Source organism: Papio anubis, chromosome 1 (genome assembly GCF_008728515.1).
Source record: "Papio anubis isolate 15944 chromosome 1, Panubis1.0, whole genome shotgun sequence".
NCBI classification, from domain to species: Eukaryota; Metazoa; Chordata; class Mammalia; order Primates; family Cercopithecidae; genus Papio; species Papio anubis.
Genome location: NC_044976.1, coordinates 42,450,989 through 42,468,751, shown reverse-complemented (window position 1 = coordinate 42,468,751; position 17,763 = coordinate 42,450,989). Strand labels below are relative to the sequence as shown.

Sequence of the window (17,763 nt, the reverse complement as noted above, 5' to 3'; positions counted from 1 at the left end):
GATGGCCCGGATCAGGTTTACTTGTTGGGCCAAGTGCCCTTCCACCACAACACACTCAGGGTAACCATGTTCAGGGACCCGACCCCCACCCCCAGACAAGGGAGCTGCTCCATTCACGTTTTTTACTAAAGCACCCACACAAGTTTCTGTGCAATGTACAAACACGAGCCGGCCCTGGGGCTCCTGCCTCCTCTCTCAGACAGGGAGGCGGGAACCAGACTTACTGATCCAAGCCCCACCTGCCTCCCATGCAAAGGCCAACCCCAAGATCCCAGGCAGCGACACAGCATCCCCTCTGGTCCCCTCCTGGGGCAGCTCCTCAGCAGGGGGCGCACCAAAGCTTGCCCCCTACAATGTTGAATGAAAAAGGTTTCCCCTCCCCTGGGAGCAAGGGGGTTCCCAAGAGCTGAGAATTCCCCCTGGAAGAGACACTGCCCCCTAGACATACCTCCCACCCTTCCAGGCCCTAGGGGACTCAAGGGGGGAAACTGAGGCACAGAGAGGTGGAGTGACCTAGCCCAGGCCACTCCGCGAGGCAGTGCAGGGGCTGGCCCGACCCTGACAGTGACTGGGGCTGGGCTAGGGGGAGGGGGTCAGGAAGGAGGGTTGACTCCAAAGAGGGCCACACTTGTGAAGAGCCTGCCCAGGCAGGAGGCCCCCAAAGTGGGTTCTGAAACTTCCGGGTATAGCTAGGGGGCCTATTGAAGACCCTCGGAAAACAAAGCCCACAGTCTCAGTCCTGGAGGTCCTCCACAGAGCAGCTGCCAGCCAGGCTGTGGTCAGTCCTCTGGCAGGCAATCCTCGGCACCGAGAGCCTCTGTCCATTAGTGTCAGCCCCGAGGGGGCCACGACGGGGGCCGCCCAATGTCCACTGTGATATTGGTGAAGAGTGGTTGCCGAGACACCTCCAAGACCTGGTACCGCACTGACCCAATGCCGTCCCGCTTCATGGTCAGCTTCGTGTTTTGAATCTTGGTAAACCTAGATAGGATGGAAATGGTCTGTATCAGGGCTAACAACTGTAAACTACAAATAAAATCCTACACCCCCCAATCAACTAAATGGACCCCCTTTTGGCCAAGGGGACCCCAGAGAAACCTTAAAAACAGGGTTTCCAGCCATGATGGGAAGGGACGTCAAACATGCCTTGTTATACCCACTCCCTTTTGCAGTTTAGACACAACAAATGACCAGGATTAACGTCAAAGCAGAGATCACAAGACTGACAGAATGCATTCTGTGTCAATAAGATACCTAATTATAAATAGGATCTAAGGCCAGCCAGGCAAGGGTTAAGTCATGCACCCCTGCACTTAAAGAAGAGACTATGCTCTAACTGCCGCAAGGATTTTCTTTTTCTGTAGCAGATAAACAAGTACTGGACTTGAGATAACCAATATTAAAACAATTTGCATAATGTGGTAATTTATTAAAGCTAAAAATAATAGAAAAAAATTTGCAGCTCACCCACTGCCAGATGCTGACCCCTACGCCCCTGTTCCACAAGCCATAACCATAGCTTTGGTGGGACAAGAGACTGATTTCAGTAACTTTCTCCTGATAAGACCATTGGCTGTGAACTGGTTCTAGCCAGTTTACAGAGGCTGCACACTTGAGTACTTTTGTCTTTTTGAGGTATAGGGCCTAACTGCAATACATTTAAATATTGTCTCCACCCCAAAGTGAACATGGATGATATATAACATGCATGTTTGTTCAATATGCATATGTCAGGACCCCCTCCATGAATATTCATAGCTCCTCCAATAACCTATTGACCAATCCATTCAACTAAAATTCCTATCTCACTCCTCCCTCCCTCGAAGTGCCTGTTAAGGCTTTGGCTGGAGGCTCTGCTTCCTAGCCAGTGGGATGGCCAGCCTGCAGGTTGTAACCCTTTATAAAGGAGAAATAAAGTCTCCTTTTCAAATTTGATATAGTGATTTTTTTTGTTTATTTGTTTGTTTTTTTGAGACAGAGTGCAATGGCGCCATCTCAGCTCACTGCAACCTCCGCCTCCCAGGTTCAAGCAATTCTCCTGCCTCAGCCTTCCGAGTAGCTGGCATTACAGATGCCTGCCACTGCACCCAGCTAATTTTTGTATTTTTAGTAGAGATGGGGTTTCACCATGTTGGTCAGGCTGGTCTCAAACTCCTAACCTCAGATGACCCGCCCGCCTTGACCTCCCAAAGTGCTGGGATTATAGGTGTGAGCCACCTCATCCAACTGATCTAGTGATTTTTAAGTTACCACCACCAAACCCAGTATGGGATCTCTGTGGCCTAAGCTTAAGCCATCCTGGCTCCTTCCAGGGTTGACTTGGCAGGAGCCCTTCTGCTCTTGCATTGGCCCTCAAAACAGAGATCTCACCTGCTTCAGTCAGAAAACAGAAGTCTGACACCCTCACAAATCTCTCAGCTCAAACTTTTTTTTTTTTTTAAAGACAGAGTCTTGCTCTGTTGCCCACGCTGGAGTACAGTGGCGCAATCTCAGCTCACTGCAACCTCTGCCTCTTGGGTTCAAGCGATTCTCCTGCCTCAGCCTCCTGAGTAGCTGAGACAACAGGTGCACACCACCAGGTCCGGCTTTTTGTTTTGGTTTGGTTTTTTGAGATGGAGTCTTGCTCTGTTGCCTAGGATGGGAGTGCAGTGGTGCGATCTCAGCTCACTGCAACCTCTGCCTCCTGGGTTCAAGAGGTTGCCTCTCAACCTCCTGCCTCAGTCTCCAGAGTAGGTGGGATTACAGTTGCTCGCCACCATGCCCAGCTAATTTTTTTGGTATTTTTAGTAAAGATGGGGTTCACCATTTTGGCCAGACTGGTCTCAAACTACTGACTTCAGGTGATCTGCCCACATTGGCCTCCCAAAGTGCAGGGATTACAGGCATGAGCTACCGTGCCCAGTCTTTTTTTTTTTTTTTTTTGTATTTTTAGTAGAGACAAGGTTTCACTATGTTGGCCAGGCTGGTCTCGAACTCCTGACCTCAAGTGATCTGCCTGCCTTGGCCTCCCAAAGTGCTGGGATTACAGGCACAAGCCAGTGTGAGGTCAGCTCAGACCTTTCTATGCCTGAGACCAGGCATCCTACAGGCATCTCAAGCGCAACCAGATGCATCATTTTTACTCCCCATGCCTGTGCCATTTTCTCTGTTCCTCATTCTTTAGTGACTCTTTCGCCAGCTATTTATTGAGCACCACCACGTGCCAGGCTGTGCTCTAAGCACCAAGGCTACCGCCATAGCCATGACAGGTGGGGTCCTTCCCCTCAGGGCAAGTTGGCTTCTCTAGGGGAGGCAGGTAACAGAGAAAACATCGGAGTGCTAAGAGAGACAAGAGGGCATATGTGACATTGAGCTGAGGGCAGGAACAGAGCACTCCAGGCAGAGGTCACAGCACATGCTGACCCTAAATTGGGAAGATTTTGCACAGCTGAGTGGCTAAACCTGAATGGGACACCTGGAAAAGCAGAATATTAGCCTGAAGGTTCAATCACACTGTGCAAGGGCAGGGCTCTAAGTCAGAGTGAGCAGTTCATATTTTCATTCTCACAGAATGAAATGTGTAAAGGCTCTAAGAAGTGTTTAACCCAGTTTGGGGGGCAAGCCATAAACAGGGAAACCAGTTAGAGGCCACTGCAGTAGTCCAGGCAGTATCCCAGAGGTTGAACTAGGGTAAAGGTAGTAAAGGGGGAAAGCAAATGGACTCAAATGTTTTAGGGGTGGCAGTGATACAGCTTGCTGATGGATTTGGATATGTAGGGTGAGGAAAAGAATCATCCAGAACTCCCGGATTTTAGGCAACAGCAACTACGTAGAGAGAGTTCGCAGAGTTTGTGAACTCTGAATTTGGTATCAGGCTGGCTGGGAGAAGGGCCTACAGGGTTTGTGAAATGTAAACAAGAGCTTCCTGACGCTGCTCTGTGACTTGTGCTAAACTTTCTGGGGGTGGGAGACTCAGAGTAGTCATACCCAATCTGTGAACCCAACATTCACAGAGTTCTTTAAGCCAGAAACTTCTTGCTATCTTGCCGCCTCTACAACCAAGCCAGACATGTGTAATTGATGGTGGCACCCAGGCAGGCTACTCCTGAAACAGGACCAAGGCTCCTGGTGTGTACTGTGGAGCTCCACTCCTCCCCCAGATGCCCTGAAGCCCCTCTTCTCTTGGTCTCTTACCCGTTTCCTGCTGACCAGTTTTCATCAGAACTGCTTTTTCATCAGCTCCCTGCACTCCCCAGTGCCTCATGCTTCTCCGAGGCACCAACCCCACACCAGGGCTACAAACCACCTCCCCCACTCCTACCCCGTGTTCAGAGTAGAAAAACCCTCCTGCTCAAGCTGGAGACACGGCATCTCCATCCCCAGACCCTGTCCCACCATGCTCCCTTGGACTCCTTAGATTCCTTCAGGCCGGGCTGACTGTCTCTCCTGCTCCACCCAGCGGCTATGCCAGGCTTTCGCCTTGCTAAAGCTCAAACAGTGTGCCTTCCAAACACAAACCCCGCCCCGCCTCTCCCTGCTTCAGGTTCTTCCATGACTCCCCAGTCCTCTGGGACAAAAGTTAAACTCCCATCTGGTATTCAAGACCCCTGACACTTACATGGTGAAAGGGCAACAGAAGAAAAACCCCTAACATCCAGACCTGACTTTCTCTCCGCCCCACTGTCACTATCAGCCTTCAGAGATCTTAAAACCAAATAGCTTCAGACTCTCGGCATGTATCATACACGTTCACATTCCAGACTCTTCCGGATATGATTCCCCTTATCCAGGCTGGTTTCCTCTATTAGCCTGGGGAATGTAACACTGTGCCCAAGGTAGGCGTGAGGCAAATCTTTGTTAAATGAGTAACTATTTCAAACTCCAGTTTACCATCGCCTCCTCCAGGAAGCCTTCCATCACCAATCCCTCTTCTGCCAAGAGAACACCTTGCCTTGATCACCTTGTGCTATAACTGCCTGTTTCCATAACTATTTCCCTGCCTAGAATGAACTTTGTAAGGAAAAGCACAGATTGGGTATGACTACTCTGGGTCTCCCATCCCCAGAAAGTTTAGCACAAGTCACAGAGCAGCCTCAAGAAGCCCAGGAAGCCCTTGTTTACATTTCACACACCCTTTAGGCCCTTCTCCCAGCCAGCCTGATACCAAATGTGGCTACCTCCTAAGAGATACACCCACCTCCTTCAATTTCAGAGGGGTGGGCATTGTGTTTCCACACCCCCTTCCCATCCTGCTCAGGTCCCCTTTGTCGGGTCCACAGGAGCTGTGCCCAGCACCCACTGGCTCTTGTCCTATCTGTCCCAGCAGGGATCCCACAGGTGCACAAGTGAGGTCTGCGAGGGCACCAACAGGAATGCAATCTACTCAATTACTATTTAGGCCTTGACATTAAATTCTAGTCACCTCTAGGAATCGGGCCAGGGGTAAGTGATATTGGGCTGAGGCTGGGCTGGGGGTGGGGGACAACGATCAGGGGTACCAGCAGTCACCTCTAGGACTCAAGGGCCTTGGATCACCTCAGGGAATCAGTGGCACTGGGAGTCACCTCTTTGGAGTCAAAGATGCTTGGAGATCCCCCACTGGGGGGTCAGGCATTGGGCAACTTGGGGTTAAGAGCTGGGGATATTGGGAAGTTGCCTCTGGGGAGTAAGGGGTGAGGGTGCTGGGGTTACCTCTGGGGAGTAAGGGGTGAGGGTGCTGGGGTCACCTCTGGGGAGTAAGGGTGAGGGGTGCTGGGGTCACCTCTGAGGGTTGGGTTCGTTATGCTTGTCACGGTCGTGCTTGATCATGCGGTAGCGGCCGATTCGGATGTCTGGGCGAGAGATCTTCATCCCAGTGAGGGAGATCCTGAGGATAGGGATGGACAGACTGGAACAGGCCCCAGGAAGGGCAAGGAACCCCACCCAGTCTGTACCTCACCCCCCACCCACCCAGCCTATTCCCCACCCCGTGCTTACTCACCGGTTGAAGATGTCATCATCCTCGCCACCCCAGCCCCAGTACTCGTTGGGGAAGCCATTGATTCTCAGAAACTGAGCCTTACTCAGGCCTGACACACCTCCAAAGTAGCCAGCATAGGGCAGCCTGTGGCATGGGAAGTCAGGTGTCAGTAAGGGTCCCAAGGAGACTCCAGGGGAAGAACCAGAGACTGGGTTGGGGGGAATGTCCAATGGGGTCCAGGGAGGATCCAGCCTCGCCAGTGGGGTCTGGGCTGGGGCCAGGAGCAAGCGGGGCCCTGGGGCTGGAAGTGGGTCTGTGTCTGGTGGCGGCAGGAGGGCTGGGTCTAGTTGAGAAGACAGCCCTCACCGGAAGCCAAACTTGTCCATGGCAATGGCAAAGTGGCGGGGTTGGTCGCCGCAGCGGTATAGGTTGCGGTCATCCATGGGGACCAGGTCCACATCGCTGAAGATGAAGCAGTCATAGGTGGCATCCTCCTTCAGCGCCTCTAGGAAGCCCACGTTGAGCAGCTTGGCCCGGTTGAAGGTGTCCTCACCATGCTGGGTGAGGGGAGGAGCAGGTCAGCTCTGGGCCTGTGACCAGCAAGCACCTGCCCTTTGCCACTCTCCAGAGCAGTCTCTGGGGATTTACCAGCCCCCTCGCTGCCTGGCTCCTCCAGACTCTCAAGATCTAGTCCAGCTTCTCGACCGGGATCTGGCCTGCAAAGGCCTTTCATATGTGGCTCCAACCTCCTCTCTGGCCACTGCCCTCATATCCTGAGGCCCAGACACACAACATCCCTCAGCAGCCCCGGAACATGCCAGACTCTTCCTTGCCTCCAGGCCTTGGGGTTAGCAGTACCAGTGCTTGTCACACTCAGGGCTGGAGCGGCTCCCCTGACCAAACTTCCCCACCCCAGTACACTTATTCCCTCCTTCCCGTGGGCTTCCTTTATGCCAATACCCAATGACAACGATGGGTGGAGTTCTCATCTCATTCGCTCATTCAAACACGCCCTGTGGCTCTCTCTCCTTTGTGCTAGTGGGGATTCTGGAGATGGCCAGCCCTGGTCCCACTCCTGCTGTGTATAGAGTCATGCAGTGAGACAAACAACGAATGCCCCAAATGACCAGTGTCTAAGATGCAGGAGCCATGGGGACTGCACCAGGAGCCTCAGGCTCCCTGGAGCTGCATCCAGCTGCCTGGGCAGCCTCTGAGACCAGGACACGTCTGGGCTAGATTCACTTCTCTCTCCAACAAAATGACAAGCAGAGGGCCTACAAGCAGTCACAGCCCAGTGAGTCTGGGGTCCCCTGAGAATTGGGGCTGCAGGAGTCCTGGCCATGCAGGCCTAAGCACCAAACTCTGGACTAGCAGGGAGCATTCAATGGGAGGAGCTGACCCCTGAGCCCCTGCCCCAACCCACAGCCTCCAGGCTAGAGCCAGAAAGGTTCCTGGAGAGGGGCCGGTGAGTGGCCTTTCTGGAATGAGTGGAGAGAAAGGCCCTCCTCTCCACCAGCAAAGCCACTGCCGGAGGAGGTGGGAGCTGCTCCCCTCTGGAACCCTGACCTGCCCAACCCCGCCGGCTCTCTTCCCTCCCTCTCCTGCACCTCCTCTTTCCCCACCCTTGGAGAGACCGTCACTTTCCTCCCAGCTCATCAGCACTCCTCCTGACCTCTCACCAGCCAGGAGCCCTGTGTCTCTCCCACATGGCTCATAAACATGCTCAATCCTCTCCCATCTGAAAAAACAAACCTCCCTCCAGCCACCATCCTACCTTTTGCCTTCCCTTCTCAGCAGGAATTTTTTTTTTAAAGAGTTGTCTCTAATTGGTTACTTCCATTTCGTCAAATCCGATTCCTTCTTCAACCCACTGCAATCTGCTTCCGCCCCCACCATGCCCCTGAAATGGCTCTCGCTGGGCCCACCTTGTTGCTAAATCCACTGGACGAGTTTTGGTCCACATCCCTCCTCACACCCCCACAGTGCCCATGCAGCTGCCATGTCTCCTTCCTGACACTGACTGCTGGGTTTCCGGGATCCCACACTCCCCTAGGTCTCCTCCGGCCCTTCTGGCCAAGCCTCTCAGCCTCTGTAGTGGCCTCTTTCTCCCTCCATCCCTGAAGTGCTGGCTTCCTCCTCTCATGCCCCTTGCTACCTGGCAGGTCAGACGTTGTTGGTTTTAGGGACCAGACCGTCTACATGCTGGTGCTCCCAGATCCCTCTCTCCACTGCAGACCTCCCTTCTGGGTCCAGACTCATTTGTCTAACTGCCTGCTAAACATGTACTTCCCACAGGCACTCAAACTCATCACACGCAAGAAAGGATTCAGAGTCACACTCCCCCAGAACTGGCCCAGCTCCTGTGTCCCCATCTCACTCACAGGCACAGCCATCCCCACAGCCAACAGCTGAGGCGGAAACCCTTGCGCTGTCCTGACGTCGCTCTTTTCTAACTCTCCACTACTTGCGCAACATCCCCACTTCTTCCCCGAGACTCCCGCCCCACTCATCCGCAGGGTCACCGCCTCTCTCCTAGGCATTGTCCTCTCTTCCAGACGGGCCACCCTGCCTCTAATCTCCCCTTTCCATCCATGCTCCATATGCAACCAGAGCAACCTTTCTACAAGGCAAACACGCAAGTCACTCTCCCCTTACAACCTTACATAGTGCCCTGCCACCTTTGCGCTGGACTTACTGCCAGCATGCCTCCCAAGACACTTCTCAGTTTGACCTCCAACTCCTCCAGCCTCATCTTTGCTACCCAGCCCACATGCTGGACATACAGTCCACACCTCAGCCAATAAATGGTGAACACAAGGCCAGTTCTCTCACTGGGCCTGCATCCTCCAGGTCCCTCTGCCTAGAATACTGGCTTCTCTAGACCCTGATGCCTGTTCATCTCTCAAGACCCATCTCAGCAACTGCTTCCCAACCCCAGGGCTGGGCCAGGGCCCTCTGTGCTCCCACGGCCCCCTGCTCCACCTCCACTTGCACCCCATCATACAGGAGGGACCCAAGTCCAAGACTAGGAGGTCTCTGTGGTCGGGGGGTGGGGGCGACCTGCATCAGAAGTCCCTTCTGGGACCCAGTGGCCAGTCCTAGCCAGGCCCACCAAAAGCCTTAAGATGCTGAGCTGAGTGCCCTGGCCTCAGCTGTGGCTGGCACCTACCCCAAAGGGTTCTGCAGGCTTCACCTTTCTTTCAGGGTCTAACTCCCTCTCCTCAGGGCCCTCAACACCTCCTCCTACAGCATACCCTAGGCCTGCACCACCATGGGGTGAGGCCTGCCAAGGCTAGAGAGTGGGGCTCAACCCCTTCTGAGACCATACACACCCCTGCCAGTGTGCATGCCAACATTCACATGCACACACTGTGTGCACACATTCCTGTGCACACTGACAAACACAGACTACCCATGCCCAGGTACATCCACATATCCACATGGCCATGGGCAGACAAGGACCCACAAATGCCCCAACCCACATATACACCAACAGGCACATGGGCCCCCACATGGGCACCTGGTTGATGACATAGACACCGTAGCGCAGCCGCTGCCGCCTCAAGATGGGGTGTAGATAGTGGAGCCAGTAGCGCAGGTGGTGTTCCCGGTGTCTAAAGGGGATGATGACCGCCACCGTCTGGGCTGGGGTGCAGTCGGGCGGTGTGTATCGGCCACCCATGAGCACGCCTGGGTTCTCCCTCTGCACCCGCTCCAGGGGCATGGGTGAGGTGAACTCGATCAGCAGTCTGCCCACTGCAGGCAGGACAGTGTCAGGAATCAGGCCAGAATCCACAGATACCAGCCCCCACCCTCAGCCTGGGGGTGGGCTAGGGAACCCCAAGAATAGCCCTCTTACAACAGACCTGGACCCTTGGCACCCCCATGGGTCCGGATGCCATTTCTCTAGTCAAATCAATAAAACACTGTTTCCCCACAGGTAGGCCCTACCCTCCAGGCTCACCAAGACCAGGTGGCGAGTCAGGACAGGGTGGCAGCATAGGAGCCGTGGGACCGGGCCGGGCACTGGGGACCTCAGGGAGCCCGGAGCTAGAGGCGGTGGCGTTGGGCCGGGAGCAGTTGCTGCTGCTGCTGCTGCTGGCAGCTGGGTGGAGAGCACGGGCAGGTCCTCGGGCACTGAAGCGGCTGAAGAAGGCCAGGTGCTGGGCGTAGACGTCAAAGTAGAGGATGACGGCCACGAGGAAGTGCAGCAGGCAGAGAAGGAGCACAGCCTTGCAGACGCGCTCCAGCGTCCCCCCCAGCAGTCTGCTCATCCCGCAGGCGGCCGCTGGCCCGCCCAGTGGGCCCGGGCATCCGGCTGCCGGCCTGAGCAAGGTGGGAGGGAAACAGATCCAGCAGGTCAGGGCAGGACAAGCAAGGCTGCCCACCTACTTCCCACCCAGCTGCCCACAGTCGCGGGCCACACCTCACACTGACCTGCTCATACCCTTTCCCGCTCACAGACTCACGGACTTACCTGCAGACACCCAGGCACAGTTCCCGGCAACTCAATACTCACATCCTCAAGCATACCCCACTACTAAGCCACATACAATTACCTTCCTCCACCTCACTGACACACACACTCAGGCACTCACCCTAATTGCACAACTCTACACACACACTCACGCATTCCCAGGAACACAGACATGTGAACTCTGACCACACTGGTTTGTACCTAAGCATGGAAACATGTTTACCTATAGACCCCCGTGTGCCCTGGTGCCTCTGAGAACAGACACCCCACAGGGCAGCATCCTTAACCCAGAACTCATGGCTTTGGGAAGAGGGAAGAGACGGAATACTGTGCACGTACCATGGAGGAGCACCTTATACTCATGACTGCATTTAGTCCTTCCAGGAGCCATGGTGGGAAGTGGTTTGGTCATTCAGATCCCAGGCCAGGCCAACTGGGACCAGGCTGGGAAGTTGCCCTCAGCATCCGGGGGGCCCAAATACAGACTGGATGTTTACAGAATCCCTTCCCACTGGAGCAAAACGTCAAAATATGGGGCGGGGCAGGGGACACCCCTCGCTTAAGACCTCAAAGCCAGCCCCTTGGGACTGGGACCAAGGCTCTGGGCCCTGTCCAGCACAGCTGGTTCTGATTCCCGGAACGGGATGCTTGGGCCTGGAGACGGGCACAGCACTGGGCATGGCAGGAAGGGGTCTTGCCTGGGCGACGGCTCCAGCTGTGGTTCCAAGAGAGCAGCAGCCACTTCTGGCAGTGCTTCAGGGAGCAGGGCGAGTCTCACAGGCACACAGAATCACAGGGACACCCTGGCCCCAGCTAGTCACCCACACTCAGACACACAGAGAACTACAGTCACAGACACACCCGGGTGACAGTAACACACGAAGTCCCACACTCACAAACAAAGCCACTGCTCCTGGACTTCCACAGCCATACATCCAGGCTCCCAGGCAGCTCACATCCAGACCCACGTGCAGACATTCCCACTCTCCCTCCAGCGCAGGGGTTCTGGGTCAGGCTGGTGGCCAGGCTGAGGGGTGCGTTTGGGCGGGGCTGGCAGGCTGAACACGTGGCACCCGGGGAGGGGCAGGCCGCACAGACCGGGTAGGTATGCAGCCTGGGGGCAGGGGGAGTGGGTGGAGGGCAGGGGACGAGGCAAAGGCCAAGGGAAACGTGGGGAGTGAATCGCCTCCCGTGCTGAGATGGGGCGATGAGACAATGAGGGAGGCCGGTTGACGCGGGCGAGGGGAACCCGGTGAGGGGGTGCCGGGTGGGCAGGCAGCCAATAGTCCACGCCGGGCAGCCTCCACCGGCCCTGGGTTGGGATCTGGGCCGTGTCTGGGCACGTTTCTGCGGGCTGGGTCTGGAACTGGGCCCCGGTGGGGCCATGCGCAGCCCTTCTCTCACCTGGCCTGGGCTCAGCAGGGACGCCGTCTGGCTGGGTAGAATCTGGCCTGGCGTGGCTGCTGACGGTTCCACTTATGGCTCCGGTCTCCCCGCCGCCTCCGCCGCCCGGTCGGGGCATGCCACTTCCGCGGCCCCTGGTCGCCTCCCTGCTGCTGCCGCTGCCGCCAATGTCAGGGGCAAAATATGGATTGAGCCCGCCCTGGGGCAGGGCATAACAGGCGGCAGCCGGGTGACCCATTTGGATCCTGGAGGACCTGCCAGAACACAGTGTCGCCGCCCTCTCCCGCGCCGGCGGCGCCCGAGGGCAGGTCTGGCCTGCGTCAGGCGCGCGCGCGTGCTCTCGCGCCCCGTCTCCCAGCACGTCGACCTGCTGCGCGCTGCCATGAGCCCGCCTGCTGGCGGAGCCTGGGCGCTCCAGGCACGGGACCCCGGGAGCGAGGAGGAAATGGGCTCTGGGGCTGGTCCAGCGGGCGGGGCTTAGATCGGATCATGAGCGGGGCAGACCAGTCGAGGCTCTTGAAGGAGCAAGGATTGACATCAAGGCTGAACCTCGTGAAGGGACCTGGAGGTTGGGTAGACTCAGGCTGGGGGATTAGGGATCGGTCAACCTAACGACCAAGACCAAGGTCGCCACAGAGGAGGGGCAGGGACCTCCTCAAAAGGCGGGCTGGAGGTGGCTGGGGGTACTAGGGTAACAGGAAACAGGGTCACGGAAGGAGAAAAAGAGATTGGACAGGGGTGGGAGGAGCTGGGGGCCCTAGGAACAAGGATCAGAGTACAGGTTTCTGGGAGGGGCTGCTATTGGGACAGGACCACCACTGAAGGCAGAGACCACTGCCTGGGCTCCAGGCCTCACAGGGACGGAGATGATGGTCCCCGAAAGTACAGCCAGGTAAGTAGATGTTGTTAGACAATTGGGGCATGGTGGTCAGAGCCCTGAGCAAACGGGCCTAGAAGGACCACAGGCACAAACACACCCAGGGGCCCATATCTGCACACTCCCTCATCCCCAAACAAGTCTGTTTGGGGGCCACAGAGTCCTCCACCCAGCACCCTTGCCTCCCCACCTAGGAGCAAGCTCTGTGCAGATCAGAAGTGTGCAGTCAGAAAGCTGACAAGGGATTGGCATGAGGCTTGTAAAGGCCTTTTTACCCTTCCTCTGTGAACGGTGGCGCAAGAGGGCAACAGAAGCTGCACTGACCCAGACAAATACCAAGTTTATTTCACAAACACTAGGAAGATGGGTTGAGGGTGGAGGTGGGGGACACAGGTGTACAGCTGCAGAGTCATCAGCAGCAGCCTGCTCCCGGCACTGAGAGCCGGCCTGGACTGCAGTGCCTCCAAATCAACACGCAGCGAGAGGTGAGTGCAGGGAGGGCCCTGACCACCAAGCCTCTGAAAGGCTAAGGGACACAGCTCCAGCTGTCCCAGGAAAACCATCAATAAATAAGAGTGAGGCACGGCCCCACCCACACATATCATCTAGTCACCCATCTTCACTCTGGAGGTCTGCAAAAGAAGAACAGGAAAAATCAGGCAGGGACAGAGGAATAAGTAAGGCAGTGACAAATGACAGAAAATGAGACCTAGCACATGGTTGGATGGACAGACCACAAGAGATTTATGACTAACCAGGATGGACACACTGTGACAGACAAGGCAGACAGACAGGGACAGACAACCACAGAGTTACGCTGTGGGACAGATGGAGAGAGGAGGCATATGGATAAAGCTAGTCACTAAGAGTCAACCCAGTCAAGCACCCACAGTCACACTCAGACCCTCAGGCTGATCCTTAGTCACAAACTCACACACTGTCAGACAGACTAGACACACACAATTTAGACAATGCTGTCCTACTGACAGGCATGTCACAGAGAAATACACATAGCTCCGAGAGGCAGTCAAACACACCATGATAGACTGATATAGACAGACAAAATTCCATCCTAGTCTAGATCACGAATACAGACTGGAGGCACGAAGAGCATGGCAGATAAAATGAGAGAACAGAAAGAGGGAGAGACTAAGTGAGAGCTACACAGATACAAAGCATTAGAAAGGGGGAAAAACAAAACAGGGCTGTTGTCAGTGATACCAAATCAGAGACAAAAATAGCCCCTGCAGGAGAAAACCAGAAGATGGAAATGAGGAGGTGGAAGCTGTTTGGGGGAATCTATAGTTATAGGTAGAGAAGGAGAGCACTTCAGCTTCTCCAGAAGGAGGGTAAGGCTAGGTTGGGGACAAGGACACAGAGGCTCCCCAAGGGGATTCATCACCTGAAGAATTGCGACGATGACCCCAAAGAGGCCAATGGCACTGCCAAAGATCTCCACGATGAGAATCTTTACAAAGAGGCTGGGGTTCTGAGCATCGGCCAGGGCAGCCCCACTGCCCACGATGCCCACGCAGACTCCACAGAAGAGGTTAGACAGGCCTACGGTGAGGCCAGCCCCAAACATGGAGTAGCCTGGGAGGATAGAGAGGGGTGCAGTGAGGCTAAGCCAGGAATGGGGGAGATATGGGCCAATGGGGCCAATCCCCATCCCCACTCTGCAAAGCAGAAAAAGCAGGTGAGAGAATATCAAAATGGGGGTCTAAGCTGGGAGGGGAGAGAGTAGAAGCAGGCATGAAATCCCAGCATTTTGCATTCATACACCCATCCACCCACCTGCATGGTAGTTCCGATGGCCAATGGCCTTGGGGTCCGTGGCACTGAAAGGCTGAGGGAAGAAGAAAAGTAATCAGAAACCACCCTGATGCACCCCATCCAATCTCTAAGCAATGTGTAGAACACACCGGAATGGATTCCCGCCACCACCCTGGCCTTCCGTACCTCAGCCATGTTGCTAATGACAATTGCCATGATGATGCCGTAGATGGCCACAGCCTCACAGAAGATGATGCTGGTAGTGGTAGAGGTTAGGAGTAAGGAGTGGAAAGGAGAAAGAAATGAGAAAGAAACCATCCTTCCTGCCCAGTAAGTCCCCAGTAACCTTTCGCCGCTAACATCCCATCCACAAGGCGGCTTGTCAGAAACAGTATGTCAGATCACACACACAGGCAGCGCCAACACAGCTAGTTCTGACAAAAGTCCGAGGGCCCTGACACTTACCTGACCAGGTTCTTGGTCTTGATCCTGGGGGCCTTCACTCCTCCACCAATGATGGAAGAGCCAGTAATATAGATACCCCTGGTGGAAGAATAAAAAACTGATGAGCAGAGCCCAAGCTGTCACTGCCCTCAGCATGACTAAGACCCCAGTGACACCACCTGCCATGACTCAGCCCCTGCCCCCAGTCCCACCACACCAGTACTCACCAGGCTGCCCCAACCACAGACAGGGAGATAGCTAGGCCAATGCCCAGGTTGGACCACATGAAGGGCGAAGTCTCCGTCAGGAACCTGTTGTGGAGGCAAGAGAAGAAAGCAATTCAGCCCTAGCAGGGAAGTAGAGCACAAAATCTTGGCCCCCCAACCCCCCTTCAACCCCCCCACCACTTCTGCATGCAACAACTGACTGCATATTTCCCAAAGGTCCATGTCCCAGGCAGGCGGTGGTGTGGCTCGAGAGGGACTCAGACCAGAGAAAAGAGGAGAGGCTGCAGGGAAGAAGCTTCAAGGGGAATCCTGCCCCTGCCCTCCCTTACCATGCCACATCAAAGCGGAAGCCCAAATCAAAAATGGTGTAGCAGATTCCTGCAGCAATGAGGAAAAAAAAGGGGGTTACGGGATGCTCTGTAGAGATAAGTTCCTCAACCTAAAGTAGCTGCCGAACTGAAGGGCCGCGCCGAGCTGAAGGACCACCTCCCTGAAGGGGCGTCCTCAGGTTGCCTGAGGGGGCGTCCTCAGGCTGCCCTCAGGTGACAATACAGCTATTTAGACAGATTCCTGTGCTTAGGCCTCCATTTTCTGCCACTCCCTTGCTAAAACCACCTCCCAGACCAAGCACCTGTGCAGGCAGGATCGCCACCCGCAAGCCTGAATCCGAGGCGGGACCGAGGGAGCAAGCGCTCCAGCCAGGCCCCGCCAGATCCCGCCGGTCCAGTCCGTTCCGCTGTTTACCCAACAAGCTGTGAGTGGGGGAGGGCAAAGCGACCGGGAAAAGAGGAACCGGAGCAGCCGGCTTGTGACCAAGCAGGCCGGTCAGAGCAAGAAAAGGGGGACGGCAGTGAGACGTGGGGGCGGGGGGAGACAGCGATAGTGGCAGGAAGGGAGAGTGCTGCCCTCGCGGCCCCTACCCGCCCGCACCCGCGCCCCTCCTCAAGTAGCTAGAGATCCGGGTCTCCTCTGTCGGGGTCAGAGGCCCTCGCAGGCGCCAGTCCAAAAAGCCCGGGGTGCAGAGCGCGCGGGGGGCCAGTATTCCCCGCAGGCCACTTCCCCGGTGGGTTCTGGCCCGGCCAGCTCGGCCGCGATGCTGCCCCCGCCCGCCAGGACCCGGCCTCACCCACGGCCAGCGCGCAGGCCCAGAAGGCCACGAAGACCCCGGAGTAGAGCAGCGCTAGCCCCGTCATGGCGGCGACGGCGGCGGGGGTCGGAACCGTGGGGCCGGAGTTACAAACGCGTCCCAGCGTCCACCGTCCGCCCCGCAGTCTGTCCGCCCGCCCCGCAGCGTCACCTGACTCCCCCACGTGACGCGCCGGCACCACGTGACCCCACGCCGGTCCCCGCGCAGCGCCGCCGCCCGTCTAAAACAAGGCGACGCCGGAACCGCAGGCGCTGGGGATTGTGGTAATTGTAGTCACGCGTCTCGGCGGAGGCTCGGGCGCCCTCCTTACTAGGAACTTCGACATCTGGCCGGTCCTTTTCGAGTCTCTCCACCTCGCCCTGCCAGCCCTGTTTTATTCTCTAGCCTGCTCGTGGGCCCCTAAGGCGTCCTCTCTAGCCGTCGTGCGTCATAGCCAGTGGCGGGTGGCGCCGCGCGTGCCCTCTGCCTCACCTTGCTCAAAGCGTCTCTCCGCCCAGCGCGCCTGTTGGCTGTCGTTCCGCTGCCTGGCTAACACCTGCCGTCCTCCGAAATCGTCCTTCCGTCAAGCCTTCCCTAACCCAGTGGCAGGGAAGCGCGTTTGCTGGGCTCCCACGATGTCCTGATAATGCTTATTAAGCTTCAGTAAGATGTCACTCCCCTGTCTTAATGCCCTGATAGCTCCCATTTCATTCAGGAGAAAAGCCAAAGTCCTCACAATGGCCTGCTAGGCTCCCCACGCCCCTCAGCTGACTTCACCTTCTAATACTCCGCCACTCTCTCTTTTGCCTGCACTGCCCTCCTTGCTATTTGCTTGAACGTCCCAGCCACATTCCCACGTCACTGCCCTTGCACTTGCTCCCTCTGCTTCTCCTAACTATCCATGCGGCTCATCCTGTAACTTCCTTTCAGTTTTTGCTCACCTTCTTGAAAAGGCCTTCTCTGACCATTCTGTGTAATATTCCACCCCCCTTAAACGCTCCTCTGCTTCCCAGCTTTACATTTCTCACGGTACTTACTGATCACCATTTGGCATACCAAGTCTTTTATTTGTCCATCTCCCCCTGGAAGAATGTAAGCACCATGTCTTTTGTGTCACTCACTGGTGTATTTCCAGTACCTGGCACAGAGTGTGTCCTCAGTACATATTTGTAGAACACGATTGATGCCCACTTTGTCCGGGTTACCCTGTCAGCTTACAGCTCTACCTCCACCATTAGACTAGGCATTCCCTGAAGGTAGGGACCACATCTCCTTTGTTCACCTTCAATACCCTAGACAATCCCTCCATGACAGGATTCTCAACAAATGTGGGGAAGAAGAGGCAAGTCTTTTCATTTCACCCCTCTCCACCCTTAGGGCCCAGCAACCCCACTTGCTTGAAGTACCCGCCATGTTGGTTCATGCCTGTGTTTAAGCCCAAATGTCTTTTTCACTCTTCTTCTCCTGACAATTATTTTTTTCCTCCAAAAGATCTAG

General features: G+C 55.8%; 2 protein-coding genes across 5 annotated transcripts; both read right to left on the bottom strand.

The window, feature by feature from the left end:
* Positions 1 to 108: 108 nt before the first annotated feature.
* Positions 109 to 11,476, bottom strand: B4GALT2 (beta-1,4-galactosyltransferase 2). The gene is made up of 6 exons (XM_031667859.1): positions 9,903 to 11,476; positions 9,459 to 9,694; positions 6,305 to 6,495; positions 5,960 to 6,082; positions 5,741 to 5,845; positions 109 to 981 (listed from the first exon to the last, which is right to left on the bottom strand). Exons 1-6 carry the CDS (start codon positions 10,210 to 10,212, stop codon positions 831 to 833), a joined length of 1,116 nt encoding a protein of 371 aa, XP_031523719.1. The 5' UTR covers positions 10,213 to 11,476; the 3' UTR covers positions 109 to 830.
* Positions 11,477 to 13,016: 1,540 nt separating this feature from the next.
* Positions 13,017 to 16,970, bottom strand: ATP6V0B (ATPase H+ transporting V0 subunit b). 4 transcript variants are annotated; one of them, XM_003891752.5, is made up of 8 exons: positions 16,267 to 16,970; positions 15,470 to 15,518; positions 15,141 to 15,224; positions 14,935 to 15,012; positions 14,656 to 14,725; positions 14,491 to 14,542; positions 14,099 to 14,289; positions 13,017 to 13,328 (listed from the first exon to the last, which is right to left on the bottom strand). In XM_003891752.5, exons 1-8 carry the CDS (start codon positions 16,331 to 16,333, stop codon positions 13,302 to 13,304), a joined length of 618 nt encoding a protein of 205 aa, XP_003891801.1. In that variant the 5' UTR covers positions 16,334 to 16,970; the 3' UTR covers positions 13,017 to 13,301. The 4 variants fall into 4 exon arrangements, with proteins under 4 accessions (XP_003891801.1, XP_009205197.1, XP_021796350.1 ...); XM_009206933.2 differs by lacking the exon at positions 16,267 to 16,970 and adding an exon at positions 15,772 to 16,223; XM_021940658.2 differs by lacking the exon at positions 15,470 to 15,518.
* Positions 16,971 to 17,763: the final 793 nt, after the last annotated feature.

Bases quoted from the DNA above. Each gene is read 5' to 3' on its own strand.
- ATP6V0B (XM_021940643.2), bottom strand. From the start codon at position 16,333: ATGACGGGGCTAGCGCTGCTCTACTCCGGGGTCTTCGTGGCCTTCTGG. The intron at 15,519-16,266 runs GTGAGGCCGGGT...TCATTGCTGCAG, and splicing joins GGCCTGCGCGCTGGCCGTGG to GAATCTGCTACACCATTTTT. The intron at 14,290-14,490 runs GTGGGTGGATGG...CTATCCTCCCAG, and splicing joins CCATCGGAACTACCATGCAG to GCTACTCCATGTTTGGGGCT.
- B4GALT2 (XM_031667859.1), bottom strand. From the start codon at position 10,212: ATGAGCAGACTGCTGGGGGGGACGCTGGAGCGCGTCTGCAAGGCTGTG. The intron at 9,695-9,902 runs GTGAGCCTGGAG...TCCTGCCTGCAG, and splicing joins TGACTCGCCACCTGGTCTTG to TGGGCAGACTGCTGATCGAG. The intron at 6,083-6,304 runs GTGAGGGCTGTC...CCCATGCCACAG, and splicing joins ATGGACAAGTTTGGCTTCCG to GCTGCCCTATGCTGGCTACT.